Source organism: Hyperolius riggenbachi, chromosome 1 (assembly GCF_040937935.1).
Source record: "Hyperolius riggenbachi isolate aHypRig1 chromosome 1, aHypRig1.pri, whole genome shotgun sequence".
Classification (NCBI taxonomy): domain Eukaryota; kingdom Metazoa; phylum Chordata; class Amphibia; order Anura; family Hyperoliidae; genus Hyperolius; species Hyperolius riggenbachi.
Window position 1 is genome coordinate 442,850,737 of NC_090646.1, and position 17,761 is coordinate 442,868,497.

The 17,761-nt window shown below is 44.5% G+C and overlaps 1 protein-coding gene across 1 annotated transcript in view; it reads right to left on the minus strand.

Annotated features, from left to right (window-relative positions):
• Nucleotides 1-15,742, minus strand: part of CRKL (CRK like proto-oncogene, adaptor protein) — a 32,863-nt gene extending 17,121 nt beyond the window's left edge. The window contains exons 1-2 of the mRNA XM_068238231.1: nucleotides 15,161-15,742; nucleotides 854-1,310 (exon numbers count right to left, since the gene is read on the minus strand). Coding sequence (XP_068094332.1) covers nucleotides 854-1,310; nucleotides 15,161-15,471 — 768 coding nt within the window. The 5' untranslated portion in view covers nucleotides 15,472-15,742. The remainder of the gene's footprint in view (nucleotides 1-853; nucleotides 1,311-15,160) is intronic.
• Between the last annotated feature and the right edge of the window lie 2,019 nt (nucleotides 15,743-17,761).

Consider the following 17,761-nt stretch of genomic DNA (forward strand, 5'->3'; position numbering starts at 1 on the left):
CTATAGATTTCCCTTTGGAAATGCCAGTCACATGACCCAGAGATCTGTGCATAAAGTATAGATCTGGCAGAAGAGTGAGCTGCTTCCTTTACACTCTACCATTAATGACTTCACTCCCCACACCTCCCTCTATTTCTTTCTGCAGAGCACAGGGAGGTGGGCAAGGTCAGCTCTGCTTTAACACAGACTGGCGTCTTCTCATACCTCCTCCCCGACTACCTCATGTCAGTGGTGAGATGGGGAGGTGTTTGAACACAGCTGTTAAGTCTTACCAAGCTAAGCGTCGCATATACACAGGAACTCCTCTCTGCAAACATTGCCAAGAAGGTAATTGAAAAAACAAACAAAAACTGCATTGAAAAATGCATTTAAAACCACGAGCCTAGTTTAAATGCATTTTACAGTAGCCAATTGAATTCTGATTACTTTCACTAAATCTTCCAGTGAGCTATACTCCCTCACAACGAACCAATCGAAAAAGTCACTAGCATGAGGGCATCAACAGCCTCTATGGCCTGAAACCCACTAGGAGCGCTTTGGGATTTGAAAAGCTCTTGCTAATGTAATGCTATATAGTTGTGATCCCACTTGGGCGAATCTCTTTTAAATCCCCCATAGTATTGCATTAGTAAGAGCTTTTAAAATTACTAGCGCTTAGAAAAGGCCGCTACTGGGTTTGAGCTCTTACCTTTGTACATCCCTGAGTTATACAAAGACAACAAAACAGTTTAAAAAAATTGGTTCCTCAGGCTATACAATCCAACTACACCGGTCTTTAAATCAGCTGATCACAAGAAACAGAGAATACTTGGTGCCTTTATCTTATAAGCACACTTTGTGCACAGCAACTTACCTCTAATGCTAGAGCAGTTTTATCATAGGCACACGGCACTCGTTTCTGAATAGCTTTAGCATAAACAGGTCCATTCTGAGTAGATGGCAAAGGGGTGACAGGAGGGGTGCCAGAAGCAGGCAGAGGGCTGGGAGTCTGAGGTTGAGCATAGGCATGTGCAGGTTCTGGTATGCCATAGCTGTTTGAATTCCGGCTTCCAATTTTTCCATGGAGTGGTAGACGGGATAACTTCTCAACATACGGTACAGGGATCATACCAACACGACCGTCTTTGTTTCGGGCACTCCACCATTGTTCCTCTGGCTTTTCCACAATTACTAAAATTTCACCTTTTTTAAAAGGCAGATCCTCTGCATCATTCCCAAGGAAATCATATAGAGTCCTTACATATTCCAAGTTTTCCTCTGACGCAACAATGCTGGGGGCAGATCCTGCACTGACAGGTGGGCTTGGGTACCTAAAGAGGAGAGAAATGAAAAAAGCTTTAAAAATATGCAGCACAGGAAACAGACTGTAGAAAAGCCCAAGTGGTGAAATTAGAAAAAGGCTGGGTTCACAGTGGCTCTTGCATGCCATGAGGAATGCAATTGGAAAGCAGCATCTGTATGTTACATTGCATACAGTCAATGAAAAGTATACTTCACTGTCACGGTTAATGCAGGTGCTTTGCAATAAACGCACAGTATGCGGCATGCTACGATACCACACGCCATCAACGTAGCATAGGTAGTGCATTGCTTTATGAAAATCCATGTTAAAATAGAGCCGCTTTGCCGCACCATACTACTCAGTGAATATAGCCTAAAGATTTAAATCAGGGGTCCCCAAACGTTTTAGTTCAAGGGCCGGGTCAACATACTTCAGACTGCTGGGGGACGGGGGTACACATAAAATTATGTTTGTGCACCAGACAGTGAAGCATACCCAGGTGACAACCTGCAGTCCAATTGGACAACAGTGTCACCTGATGTGGAATTTGATTGGAAACCAGAGAATTATTGCATTCTATATACGGATCAATATTTAAAGAGAATCTGCACTCTAATATTCTTACAATAAAAAGCATACCATTCTATTCCTTATGTTCCCCTGTGTCCCTCTGTGCTGTTTCTGTCACTCCCTGCTGCAATCCTGGCTTGTAATTAACAGTTTTAGGCAGTGTTTACAAACAAATGACTGGCTTCTAACCAGAGTATCATAGGCTGAGAACAGCTTACTGTGTGATTCATGCAGAGCTTGGAGGGGGTGTGTAAAGCTTCTGCCAATGACAAGCAGTGCTGCACATTCCACACATTCCAGCCTCTTGCTGACAGACACGACAGAGGAAATAAGATAAGATTTATTACAGAGACAGTGCAACTAGAAAAGGTTGCAGTAAGCCAGACCACATCAGAACAGGTATAGGAACTTATAGAATAGAAAAAAATAAGGCTCAAAATTTTATTACAGAGTCTCTAAAGATGTAGCTGACAGCATCTATACTACATAGGTGACTGTAGAACAAATGGAGACTGCACTCAGGAGGCTTCTTAAACACTGTATAAACTGAGAGCACAACAAGGAACACGACATGTTTCGGGCGAAGCCCTTCCTCAGGTGCTCCGCCCGAAACATGTTGGGTACATTGTGCTCTGTCAGCTGTTAATACAGTGTTTAAGAAGCCTCCTGAGTGCGGTCTCCATTTGTTCTAGTCTGCGGTTGGGTTAGCAGAAGTGGTGTACCTGCTGGAGCCCAGCACCAGCGTACAGGTCAAGGACTGCTGACCTGTGAAGTGGTGGCGAGTGTGAATTTTTAAAAATGCTACATAGGTGTTGGGGGGCCAGTAAAAAAGCCTCAGGGGGTGACATTCTGCCTGTGGGCCTTAGTTTGAGGACCACTGATTTAAATTGTCAAAGAAAACTCATACCCACAAAAATGTTTATACGTGTATGCTGGTGGTAAGCCACTAGTCTCTAAAGAATTAAAATGTCTCAACTACTTTACTTTTACATATGAGCATTCAGAAAAATAAATCTCTCTTTACTGACACCTACTGAAGAACGCATAGCCATGGTATTAAAATATCATTGGATCACAGCTCTGCAAGTCTCATGTCAAGTAAGTTTTAAATCACAGAATGTGCTTGTACTATTAATCAAACCCTAAGTAATCCATTTAGGAAAATGAGCTTAGCAAATTAGAGCATATATAAAGTACCAACTAATTTGATTATCAGATTAGCAAAAAGCTAAACCTACTCAGCATTTTACCACAGCCAACTGTTCTCCAGATTCTACTAGCTTGTGGACACCCTGAACATACAGACATCTACATACAGTGGAGAGTACACAGCACTTGCCAGGTCAACTTGCTTTTATTCAAAACCTGTGCACAGCATTCAACAAGTGGCATAAACATAGCATGATTGGACACACTGACATCTGCCTGGGTACCAAATATGATGCCATGTAGTGCTCACCAAAGACCATTGCACTGCATTCAGCAGAGCTATTTAGCTAGGGCAGTACAATAATGATTTGTACAAGAGACTTTCAAAACGTGCATTACATCCAAAAGTGCATTCAAACGCATAGCAACTGAAAGAAAAGGACACAGCTGATCAGTTAATCTGTAAGACTTTATACCCATTTCAGTGTACACCAGTCCTAAAGCTTATACAACATGGGCAACTAGCTGCTGCAACAGGTCACAGCCTCTAAAGACAAAACAGATTAAAGCCTCGTACACAGGTATGAGGTGATCAGGACTCGATCCCATCGGGTGAACAGCCCAGGGCCAAGCTCTGTATAGACATGATGGCAGGAGAGAAGCAAAGGAAAAAAGGATATATATAGGAAGCAGTGCCCAGGCTGTTTTAGCCGGGTGCCCCACCCAGCTAGTTTTGGTGAGCGACCGGTTGTCATCGGCTCACCTCCTCCTCTGCTGTAAGCAGAGTTGTGCACAGAAGCACTGGTCCTGCATTCTCTCATCTCGCCCTACAGGGGTACTTTTTCATGCCACCCGGCTGGAAAATAATTCTGTGGAGAACACTGCCAGGTCAGCATCTTCTGCGCTTGCGTGCTCCTGTTGCCAGAAGCGTTCTGCACAGGCACAGTATTCTGAAGGGGACAGCATCTGCAACGGAGGGGAGTTTCGGCAAGTGACAGATAGGCTGCCAGGGGCACCAGGTAAGTAGACATTTTTAACCCTGGACCGGTCTTAAAGTGACTCTGTAACAAAAATTACAACGTTTTTTTCTACCATCCTACAAGTTCCTAAACCTATTCTAATCTGTTCTGGCTCACTGCAGCACTTTGTACTATCACGGTCTCTGTAATAAATCAATGTATCTTTCCCCTGTCAGACTTGTCGGCCTGTGTCTGGAAGGCTGCCAACTCTTCCGTGCTGTCTGTTCCTCTATGCACACTCCAGTGTGTGTTTTATTTACATAAGCCAGCAGCTTGTCTGCTATCTTATCAGTGATAGAAGAGAGCTGGATAAAAATCCTCCTCTGTTAGGCTGTGAAAGTAGCTGGCTGACACATACTGAGGAATTACAAACACAGGCACAGCTGTCTGCAGGAAGCCTGTAATGTTCAGTGCATGAGAGAAGAAGGGGACAGAAGGTAAACACACAAATGATCTTTTGAGATTCAAAAGGAAAGCTGTATAGAGCCTGCTTGTGTATGGATGTATTTTCTATGTGTGGACATATTGTACATCAATCTACTTCCTGTTTTGCAGCAATGAAAAAAGGCACATTTCACATTTCACCTTTGAGAAAGCCTGGCGCAAGCCATGCGAAACGGTCGTTAGGCCGTGCACCTCTTGGCACCCACCTCCGCCACCTCCCACCAGTACCCAGCTAAGTATCAAGATACCATGTTGGTTTGTGTCTTTCACTGCTTGATCAAATTGTTGTTTATCAAGTTTTGTTGATGCACTATATACCCACTTGATGCGATACTATTTTTTGATCATTAAACACTATAGTGCCAGACTTTCCTCTATGCCTTTTTTCATTGCTGCAGAACCGTTTCCTTTGCCGGTCTTGAGCACATAGTGTACTGGGTATCTGTTGTTGATTTTGGCTTTATAGCTCTGAGTGCCTGCCAGCTCTCCCACACACTACTTCCTGTTTTGGTGGCCATTTTGTTTATAAACAAACTTTTTAAAACTGTTTTTGACTACTTTTAATGCGGCGAGGAGCGGCAAAATTGTGACAAAGGGTAATAGGAGATGTCCCCTAACACACTGGTATGTTTACTTTTGTGCGATTTTAACAATACAGATTCTCTTTAACATAGGGCTAATATATTGAAGAATTCAGCAAACTTGCCTAGTTAAATATGAAGATAACATCTGCAGTGGAGGTCTGTGTGGGAAATGATGTATAGTCTTATCCAGTAGCAGAACCCCAGTTAACAGATGATCGTGGCTCAAAAAGGCAAGTATAACCTATTTAACAGGTGTACAAATAAAATGTTGAGGAGGCAGAGGTTTCAAACTGGAGGAGTCGGGAGTTGGAGTCAGAGGACTTTTGTACCGACTCCACAGCCCTTTATAAAACACCAACGGGTTTACAAGGTGCGTATTCATCTCTCCAGAGCATGCATCGCCCAGGGCATTATGGCAGGATAGCACCATGTTAGCTGAGGGGTTGTTAGGAACTTGAGCATCCGCAGGTCACTCCTGATAGGGAGTGAGGAGCTCGTCATGGAGACTACTACAGTTTACCTGCTTGGTGTACCATGTGTGTGAACTGCCATAGACTTCTGCAACCCAAGCAGAAGCCTCTCTGGTCTTTGGACAGTTGCTGCAGGCAAGATGTCAAACACTAGAGGTAAGGCAGAATGCATGCCAGACCCTCAACCTTTGTCACATGACCAGGGAGGAGCGCCGTATCACAGAAAAAAGCCACCGCATGACATGCAAGTGGGACAGGCGAGGGTTAGCACTGCTGCCAACACTCTGCAATAGTCACAGCAAAATCAAACGCTAGCATTGTACTCCTGATACAGGTGATCTAGCAAAGTTTTTAGCAGCGCAATCAACCGATTTCAGACAGAAATTGAATCAGGCATTGTTTTGTAGCTCACCAGAGTGAAGGTGCCAGATATCGAGGTGTAAAATAGACAAGTGTACCTCTAATCTAACGCCTACTCACGTGTTTCCTTTGAGCTCTGTTACACAAAAGCAACTCAGACTAGTCACTTGTGTGACATGACCTTTAATACGCAAGCCTAGTCCATTTACACTAGGCAAAAATAAAATCTAGCATAACAGACAATTCACTGTAGATGAAGTCACAAAAACACTGCAATGATGTGCAGCACAAGTAGGAAAGTGATTTGCACTAGTGAAGCTGCAAATTCTAGCACACTTTAGTTTGACAGATCTTCCACAATGTCAGTTTATTACATGTTCCAGACACTATTGATTTGTTTACGCTAGGACAAAAACTACAAATGTTAAAGCGGAATATAACCCTGCATTTCAACTTTGCTCTAAAACATTATTTACAGTATATTATATGCAACCAGCATTTTTTTTTTTTACTAGACCAGCATTGGAAGGGTTACACAGGGCTTTAAAGTCCCTTGAGATTTCTGTAGACGCATCCGAACCTGCAATTAGATACATTTTGTTTACATACATGTATCTAATTCTTGAATGTGACTCATCTCTCTCACTGAAAAGGAGCTTGGAGGACTGCCAAAGAGTGTGTAACTGTTTATCAATAAATACATCTAACTAAATACAATGTAACAATCTGACTTCTGCAGTTCTCTCCACGGAACTTGAAACGTCTGTGTTTAACCCTTCCAATGCTGGTCTAGTAAAAAAAAAATGCTGGTTGCATATAATATGCTGTAAATAATGTTTTAGAGCAAAGTTGAAATGCAGGGTTATATTCCGCTTTAAGTGAATGTTCAGCACTATCAGCAGCATGGCCAGCCAGGAATCAGAAACCAGCTAACTACATCAGCAACTTGTTTTGTGTTTCTAAACAAAGCATGGTATTAATTGTATGACAAGACTGAAGCCCCTAACATGTTTAACAGAGTCAGAACCAAAATGCTGAGAACCATTTCTGCCCAGCAAAATGAAATACTACAAAGATATAACAAGGGAAGGGCATCAATTGTAAAGTTAGGGCTGGTTCAGACGGACGCTTGCAGAGCGTTTACTGCCAGCGTTCAGGGCTTGGTGTTAAACGCTCCCATTCAAGCGAATGGGAGCGTTTGTACCAAGCTTTCAAGCGCGTTTACACAAACGCGGCGTTTGGGTCCCGATTTTCCCTGGCGTTCAAGGAGCCCCTGGAAGCTACATGTAGCTTCCAGGGGAGGTTAACCGCGACGGGTAATGTTCCCCTACGGGAAGAAAAAACGCGACCGCATCCAAACGCACACGAACGCTGCTGAACGCGACGCTAGCAAACGCAACGCCTCCAAACGTCCGTCTGAACCAGCCCTTAAGCGGGCCATGTCAGCGACTTTGTGATCGGTCGACTATTCAATTATAATTGGATGAAAATCGGTGCCGCTAAGTGCATGTTCCCCAAATGTATAAATGTGTGTGCATTTATACATTACCTGTCCTGTGTTGCAGTGTCCATCTGTCTTCTGCAGCACTTCTGTTAGCCCCATACATGTATGTATGAGCGAAGAGCGGTAGAATTAGACTGGCACCGCGATACAGAACAGGTAATGTATAAAATGCACACATTTATACATTAGGGGAACTGCAGCGAGCTCAGATGATTCCTGAGAGATTTCTTGCTGAAATCGATCGGAAATCAGCCTGTGGTGTATGTCAACAGATGTCTCTCTAATCAAATTAGATCCGAGAGATTTGTTTCTTGGGCGAATGTGCCCATCGTAACTAGATGTATGGCCACCTTTATAGATTTCCACCCAACGTTCCAAAACGATCAATTCCTTTCTGAAAGCAATCGATTTAGAAGAAATCGATTCTTACCATACACTGCAAATCAATGTCCAAAATATTGCAGCAGGGCATGGTAGGACATGAACAGTTTAAACAATCTTTCATTAGAGCATTCAAGATCATGATCAGAACGCACCAAACCACCAGAGCGAGATCACAAGCAGCTCTCGCACAGACATAACATGCCGACATCTGCAATGGAGGGTATCCCAGAGCTGCAGCAAGGGACATGTCAGCTTCCAGGGACTGGAGGAAGCCCCGGGTAAGTAGAACTTGTTTGTTTTTACTCTGATCTTCCCTTTAAAAGAACAACTGAAAAAAGGATATGAAGGCTGCCATATGTATTTCCTTTCAAGCAATACCAGTTGTCTGGCTCTCCTGCTGATGATGCTCTAACATTTTTAGCCACAAACCCTGAACAAGCATAGTAGCATACGCAGATCGTGTGTTGGACATTGTCAGATCTGACAAGATTAGCTGCATGTTTGTTTCGGGTGTGATTCAAACACTACTGCAGACAAATAGAACAGGGCTGCCAGGAAACTGGTATTGTTGAAAAAGAAATATGGCAGCCTCCATATTCTTCTCACTTTAGTTATCCTTTTAAGGTACTATGCAAGTATAACCCACTAGATAAAGGCTTTATATCATGCCTATATTTCAGCAATGGGTTCAGGACAATCTGGGAAGCCTCTAAAGCACCCAGAGCCCAACCCCTTTTGTGTGAGATAAATTTGCTTCAAGGGAACCCAAGGTGAAAGACATATGGAGACTGACATTAACAGGGGTCTTTAAAGCCGCATCTACACGCGTAGATGCGGCGGCGATGTGGCTTATCAATCGAGCCGCTGATGCGGCGCGATTGATAAGAGCCGACAGGACGGATCTCCCCAAAGACGATTCCCGCGGGGGGACAATGGCAGGGAATCGAGCGGAAGATAAGTGGTGCCGGCGGGGACGAGCGTGAAATCTAATCCGGCGGTGAGCGGGGACGCGGCGGGCACGTGGAAGATTAGCCGTCGGACCGCAGCCTCATCTACCCGTGTAGATTAGGCTTTAGGCTCTCAACTTTTCTTGCTAAACACCAAAAAAAAAAAAAAAAAAACAACAACAAAAAAAACTTACTATTGTTTAAAGGGAATGTCCAAGCAAAATAAAAAAAAATTTAGTTTCACTTACCTGGGGCTTCTACCAGCCCCATGCAGCCATCCTGTGCCCTCGTAGTCACTCACTGCTGCTCCAGTACCTCCCTGGCAGCTTGCCGACCTCGGAGGTCGGCGGGCCGCATTGCGTACATTTTTACGCATTCCCGCTAGTGCAGGAACATTAACACATACATTTTTACGCATTACTGGTTCAATGCGTAAAATGTGTGCATTAAACTAGTAACGCGTAAAAAATGTAGGTGTTAATGTTCCTGCATAGCGGAAATGCGTAAAAATGTACGCAATGCGTCCCGCCGACCTCCGAGGTCGGCAAGCTGCCAGCGGGGGACCAGAGCAGCAGTGAGTGACTACGAGGGCACAGGATGGCTGCATGGGGCTGGTAGAAGCTCCAGGTAAGTGAAACTAAATTTTTTATTTTGCTTGGACATTCCCTTTAAGAAGCTGATAATACTGATAAGAAGTCAATCCAAATGTTGTCAATTCAACATCTGAATTGACTTATCAAGTCTTATCCGCTGCTTGAACAATAGCAAGATTTTTTTTTTCAGTTTCACAAGAAATGTGAGAGCCTAAAGCTAGGTACACACGGAGCGATGTTACTTGTCAATCAAGCCGCTGATGCAGCTCGATTGATAAGATTCGACAGGTCAGATCTCGCCGCCGCTCAATTCCCCGCAAGCGGACAATAGAGGTGAAGATAAGCGGCGCCGGCGGTGACTAGCGGGTATCGAATCCGACGCACGCGGAAGAGGCGGTCCGGCAGCTAATCGAGCCGCGGGATCACTCCGTCTAGATTAGGCTTTAAAGACCTCTGTTGAGTGTGTGTATGGGGCTTTAAACAATGTGCATTGCCTGGCTATCCTGCTGATCCTCTGCCTATACTGGGCATACACAGCTCGTTTTGAGCCATTTAGATGGCTTGATTGATAATTTCCAACATGTCCGATCTCTCGCTCGATTCTTGATAGCAGTGAATGGAAGAGAATTGACTGCAAAAACGAGCCGTGTATGCCCAGCATAAAGGTGCATACACACCTACCAACGATCTGCCAAAATTGTTAAGCCCCATTCACACACTCAGGTCTTTTAAGGCGCGTACACACGCCTGATTTATTCAAACGACGGGCCGTGAGACCCGCCCGCAGGGTGACTATTCTAGTGACAGTTTCCCTGTGTGTACAGTCTGTTGGCAGGCTGATAAGGCTGGTTTTGACAGATCCACTAAGCGGATTCGTCAAAAACAGCCTCATCAGCCTGTCAACAGACTATACACACACAGGTCAACTGTAGCTAAAATGGCCGCCCCGTGGGCGGGTCTGATGACCCGTCATTTGAATAAATCAGGCATGTGTACGCACCTAAAGGGCCCGTTCACACTTAAAAATCGCAGAACGCTGGCGATTACCATTTACCACCGGCGTTTTGCGGGAGTGATTTTCCCCCCCGATTAACGCGGGGTAAAAAAAAAAAATCACTGGACACTGCGGCGGTTTTGGAGCGATCGCCAGTTGGATTGACTTATCAGTCTTATCAGCTCTGGACAATAGCAAATGACTTTTTTTTGGGTGTTTTAACTTGTTTCACAAAAGTTGTGAAAGCATAAAAGACTGCTGTTAAGCGTGTGTATGGGGCTTAACAGACAAGTTTGGTAGATAGATGGACAGATAGTTGGTAGGTGTGTATGAACCTTACTTTTTCCCCCACAGACACTGAACAAGCATATGCAGATAATGAGTTTTAACTGAAGTCTGACTGGATTAACCACATGCTTGTTTCAGGTATGCGATTCGGACACCAATGACCAGAAAGATGAGCAGTACAGTCAACTGGTATTGTTTAAAAGGAAATAAATATGGCAGCATCCATTTGTATTTCACCTTGGGTTCCTTTTATAAAGGACACCTGAAGTGAGAGGGATAAGGAGGCTACCATATTAACAATGCAAATTGCCCAGCTGTTCTGCTGGTCCTCTGCCTCCAATACTTTTAGCCATATACCCTGAACAAGCATACAGATGATTGACTTAAGGTCCGTACACTCGCCGGACTGCAGGCGACGGGTCTTTCGTCACCGCCCGCTGGGGTGGTTTTCAGCAGACAGTCCGGCGTGTGTACAATCTGTCGGCGGACTGATACGGCTGTTCGGATCGCTCAGAAACAGCCGTATCAGTCTGCAGACAGACTGTACACATGCCGGATTGTCGCTGGAACGCCCACCCAGCGGGAGGTGACGACGGACTCATCGTTGCCTGCAGTCCGGTGTGTGTACGGACCTTTAAGTTTGACTGGATTAGCTACATGCTTTTTTTCAGGTATGCGATTCAGACACTTAATAAATGATCTGTAGGATACCAGACAACTGGAATTGTTTAAAAGGAAACAAATATGGCAGCCTCCAACATAACTTCAGGTGGCCTTTAAAGACTATGTAACAAAAATTGCATCCTGTTTTTTATCATCCTACAAGTTCCAAAAGCTATTCTAATGTGTTCTAGCTTACTGCAGCACTTTCTACTATCACAGTCTCTGTAATAAATCAATGTATCTTTCCCCTGTCAGACTTGTCAGCCTGTGTCTGGAAGGCTGCCAAGTTCTTCAATGTTGTGGTTCTGCTATGAACTGCCCCTTCCAGGCCCCTCTATGCACACTGCCGGTGTATTATTTAGATTAGAGCAGCTTCTCTCTTCTCTTTTACAAGCTGGATAAATCGTCCTCTGAGCTGGCTGGGCTTTCACATACTGAAGAATTACAGACAAGGGCAAAGCTGTTTGCAGGAAGAAACGAGCAGCCTGAAACTTCAGTGCATGAGAACAGGGGGAAAGAAACACACAAATGATCTCTTGAGATTCAAAAGGAAGGCTGTATACAGCCTGCTTGTGTATGGATGTATTTTCTATGTGTGGACATACTGTACATCAACCTACTCCCTATTTTGGTGGCCATTTTGTTTATAAACAAACTTTTTAAAACTGTTTTTAACCACTTTTAATGCGGCGAGGAGCGGCAAAATTGTGACAGAGGGCAATAGGCGATGTCCCCTAACGCACTGGTATGTTTACTTTTGTGCGATTTTAACAATACAGATTCGCTTTAAACATGATAGCCAACTCCTAACTTAACCTAAGGTTTTCGTTGATCTTTAGGCCCTTTCCACACCCGTCAGCTGCTCTCCTGTACCAGCCAGGCACTAGTTAGGGATCAGTACCGTGAATGGGCAGGTGGATCCCCACAGAGTTAGATCTGAGCACAGCTAGGACTCGACATGTCACGGTCCTCTACCGCCCCACAACACCACTGCGTGTCTGTGCTTCACACGCATGGCGTTACCACTGCTGCCATTCGGCTGCATTCAAATTGCACCCGAACTATACTGGCGGGCGCACCCTGAATTGCTCGGCAAGTGCAAAGTTCAGCCTCCCGTCTAAAAGAGGCCTTATTCGTCAAATTCCAGCTTGTTGGAGTATTGGACATACAGTCTCCCAAATTTTCATTAAGTTGCCCACTCCAGTTTAAAGGATGTCCATTAAGTGTCACAAGATTCAGCGTGGCCCACTTATAATGTATGCAATAAAGAAACTTACCTTTCAAAAACTGGCACACACACACACACATTTATAATTAATACAGCAGAGAGTAGAGGGGGGAATAAAGAGTCGTAATGTCTGCTTAGTCTCTGGTACACTTTGAACTCCCTTCAATATACATAGCATTATCAATGGTACAAATGTTTTCCAAGACTTAAAAGTATATCCTTAGCTAAGGTAAAGAGAACTCAAAGATTACTTATTGATCAGGCTACTTTCAGTGTTGCGGCTTTATGGGGGGCATTTTAACATAGAAAGTCACACTGCAAAAGTAAGTTTCTGCAATATTCAGAGTGCAAGTGGTGCGTTAGGATCCAAAGCTCTACAGTATTCCAATGCAGTGCATTACAGTGCATGAGTGCGGTAATGCATTATATTTAACATAGGCAGTGACACATTATCTTCATTTACCATGCTACACTGTATTCAACATAAAGTTTGCATGACTAGTGATGCAACTTTAGTTCCACTGTGAACATAGCCTAAAACGTATAAGCTAATTTAATTCAGAATATTCTAGGGTTCTCATTTTATAGTTTTAGTGACATATGGATGCCACATTGTCAGTATCTTTTATTTATGCTACAGCAAAGTGACATGAAACATGGGATAATCTGTGACCAAATGTTAATGATTGAAAACGAACAGTTAAATAATGAGCAGTCAGATAACCAAGCCTGATATAACACCTTCAATTTTGACTGGCCAATCACTAACCAATTTTACCACTGTCATGTAGTATGAGGGTCAACCGATATTGAATACCGTACTATGATGAGACTGTAAAGGTAAGCTCTCATACTACATTAAGATGGTAACATTGGTCAGCGATTGGCCAATTATATTCGGAAGTGTGTACCAGGCTTCAGTCTGACCGATTTGCCCCATTCAGTTCTGTTCAAGAGAATTCTGATTCTTAATAGAAAAATTGCTCTAGGGCTACACTACTGCATTCCCTGGAAACAAAATCACAATCGGCTCTATTCTCAATGATTTACCGCAGGCAAAAATGCACTTGCGGTAAATGCCCGACTAAAAAAAAAAAAAAAAAAACCACAATGATATTCACAAATGTTTACGCATGAAATTTACCGCATGCGTAAAATTTTACGCATGAATTACCCGCATGCATAAAAAATGCGGTAAAAGTCCGCCAAAAAAAAAAAAAAAAGGAGGCGCCTTATTTCTGACTTAACTATCGAATTATCATCACTTACAAGTACTTGGTGATATATTTCGCTTCCCATTGACTTAAATGGAGTCTGGAGCCTTGAGTGCTGTGTTTGCTGAACTTTGTTTTTGGGGGGGATAAGTTTTTTTATGCAACTTTTCTGCATGGTTTCCGCATGTTTCCCAAATTTTTTTACGCATTGTTCCCGCATGCAGGAAACATGCGGAACATTTTTAGTGAATGTGGAAAAAAATGCAGAATCACATGCGGTAATATACCGGTAAAAAAAATCTCTTACCGCATGTGTGATTGAAAATAGAGCTCAATGAAGGATAAAAATCGCATCACACATTAGGTCTTCACACTGGGCAACGTTCGCAGACACAATTTTATGCATGCGTTACAATGCACAGCGAGAGTGTTGCTGTTTGCTGGGAATCAGCAGCTATAGTATTGACAGAAAGTCATGAGTGTCAGTGTTCCAAACGTTACATTGCAACGCTCGAGAGCGCTTTATCTACTGTGACCAGTTACATAAAAGTCAATGGACTTTCATGTTACCTTGCATGTCACACAAAATGGACATTAGTGTGAGAGGTATCAATCTTCGTACTGTATGTCTCGAAACCCAATGTTGAAGATAGATACCTCTCACACTAATGTCTATTTTGTGTGACATGCAAGGTAACATGAAAGTATTAGAAATAGAAAGTATGCCTCACTGCAACTTAATGCGCACATCATGTAGTAAGGCAGCACACGCATCACATTGTTAACAGACCCATCACACCACACTAACTTGCCAATGTGAACAGTAATATTACAGCATAATTGCACCCAATTATATTGTCCAACAACACTGAACTTATCCTAAAGTTGGAATCTGTGCTCAACCCTAACTGCTCGTGGATTTTTCCCAACCCACATTCACATAAAAACTAAAGTCTACTTAAATTTATATCAACTGTTTAATCTGTGCATAGCAAATTTCAGAAAGTGTTAATAGCCAAAGAACCCAGAACACTACTTCACAATACATATTAGTAAACACCTCAGAGCACAAATTTACAGTACAGACAAGGAAATAAGCATGACTCTGTAGAACTGATTTATGGGAACTAGGATTAATGGGGGCTTAACAGGAACTCTACACTAGGCTAATCAGATTCCATAGCTAGTGATTAACTAAAAGGCTTAATTTATCACACTGTCAGTCACTGGCTTTGTAATTAGCCCCTTGGAAACATCTGATTCATGATTTGCTAGTACCAGTAGGTAAACCAACACTTCAGATCACATTCACAAGGTTTATATTGCTCTGTAAGCAGTTCTTTCTAAAGTTCTAGTCCAGAGTCCAACTTGCCAATGCCCCATACACGTGCTGCTGAGCATTGTGCGATCAAATGCTCTGCAGGCAGCTCCCTGCTGATTGCGGGAAGTGACAGAGGCATAGCTCACCTGGGGGCCGGATCGATCAGGGTGGTGGTGTCCAGGTAGTGGATCTTGTAGAAGTCCAGCAGAGCCGGCAGATTGTCGAACTCCTGATCCCCGATCTTGTAGCGGCGGCCGGGCAGAGAGTTGATGATGTAGTGGGAGACCCGCGAGTTCTCGGAGACGGACAGCACGTGATCCCCGGGGCAGGTGGACGAGTCCCGCACAAGGAAGACACCGTGCCGCTGCCCATGCAGCCTCGACTGTGCCTCATGCCTGGACACCGGCCCAAAGTACCAGCTGGAGCGATCCGACGAGTCGAAGCGAGCGGACGACATGACGGTGCTGTTTGGAGATAACGGCGGTGAGCGGGAAGGGGGTGCGGGCGGTCACACGCGTGTTACTGACAGGCGGATCCCTGGACAGCTCTGGCTGTCATGGTCACAGCGGAGGCTGCAGGTCCTTCCAGGCCCGCACGGCGTGTGTGCGACCCAGCTCGGGTCCCCTCCCTGCTAACCGCTGTACGAGACTGAGAAGACAGTAAAGATGGCGGAGGGACTGCGGGCTTTCACATACAGCCAACCGGATACACGTCACGCAGCTAGTGTTGTCCGGATCATGAACGATTCGGATCTTTGATCCGAATCTATTTTGTGAGTCGAATCATCCGAATCATCAAAATGAGTGATTCGGATCGAAAAGGGGGCGGGGCCAGGAGTGACACGCCCCTTTCTCAGCGGGCAGCGGGGTCCTGGAAGCAGAGCTGAGATGGATCGCTCTGTTGGAAGGGAGGCAGCCTTGCAGGGAGACAGGTAGATGAGAGAGAGGGGACATGGGTGCCACTGCCAGATATGTGTAGAGCACACATACTGGCTATAATGTGCTGCTCATTATAGGCTGTCTGTTCCGTAGTGCTGCACAGTGAACACATGGGAAGCTTTTGGCTCAGCTCAGCAACTCTCCTGCACTGGGCACTAAACTTCACTTCTGGGAATGCTTTCTTTCACTGTGCGACGTTTTCTTTCAAAGTGTACAGATGAACATATAGGTGAAATATATGTAAAGCATATGACTTCAGCATGTGGGTATTGTGTGCAAACATTTCTGCTCGTCCCTCCTCCCATCTCTGTCCACTCCCTGCCCTCTGTCCATCTTCTCCCCTTTACTGTGTGTCCACCCCCCTCCCCTTCTCCTGTCCACAGACCTGTCCTGCTGTTCATTTCACCCCCGAATACTTCAGTAGTAAAATGATCCGAGATTCGGATCAAAGATCCGGATCTCTTCAATGATCCGATTCGAATCATCCGGATCATTGAAAAGATCCGAACTTCCCATCTCTACAAACTAGCCAATGCAGCGCCAAGGCGTGAGGCTTGGGAAATCAGTCCGCCTCCTAATTAGGAGTTGGGCGTTCCCAACCGGCCTATTTGCTGGTATTCCTGTCACTTTTCATGGAGCAGCCGTGAACGCGGCTTTTCATATGGTCCTACTATCAGCCTGCAAACCTTCTGACCAATAAGGAACGAGGGCCTGCTGACGTCAGTGAAAAAAAAGCTAGCGCTTCAGCCGCTGTATTGGCTGTGTGCTGCCCTGCGGGGTGTTCTGTGCTGTGCTCGCGCCTTTGACTGTCTTTGACGTAACGTGCCTCGGTTACATCACTCTATAAATATAGGCTGTCAGCGGCGATCTATAATAGTCCTCTATATATACGCAAAGTGAGTGGAAGAATGAGGCAGAGTGTAGGGAAGATGCTATGCACGCTGTACCCGAGACTGGTGGAAGAGTTCTCGCAGCCGCGGGCTACTGACGTTATGAAGCCCTTTGATGCGAACTACTGTCTGTATGATAAATTACTTGTCATCATGGTACAGGGTCGGCATTTGCAAATTAAATGTGTACCGTAGGTGTGACAGATCATCCATGCTGATCAGTCATGTAAAGTTTCTAAGTACAAAACACCACACACTACCAGTATATGTCGCTCAACTGCTGCCAATTTATTCAGTTACAAAAAGAAAAAAAGGTCAGACATAGATTGCATAGATATAATATAATGGCAGAACCATTACATTCACCAATAGCTGCATATACCTTTTCTGTGCAGCAGGAACTATTCAGTTCAAAAAGGAACAATTGTTCCCAATTGGTATGGATCGCCCCACCATCAACGGGAGATGGGCATAGTCCCCACAAACGATCACCCTTGCGACAACCACCAAGCGGGGGTGGCAGGGCAGGACATTAATACTATGGCCGCAACTGCAGCCTTGCACTCTGTCCCGATCCTCCACCGCACGGTGGGGCCACAATGGTAACCGAACAAACCAGCTGACAATAGTCAGCACCACTCCCCTCCCTATGATCCCCCGCAGATCAGCGCACACACACCAACAACCATTCCTGGGGTCGTCACCCCAATATACACTCAGGAAATAGAAAACTCATATTAGCATTTGTCTTTCGTATATGGACTAGAGAGGAGAAAAGACTAGTGCACAAAGGAGGCAACGCTGCGTGAAAGAGTTCCTCAATTGACCAGATTCCTGGAAGAAAAAAACAGTTCAAAAATTGTGTTTGTATACTAGTTCCACAGTTTCCTTCCTGTTATCCGGAGAAAGAGAGATGTAA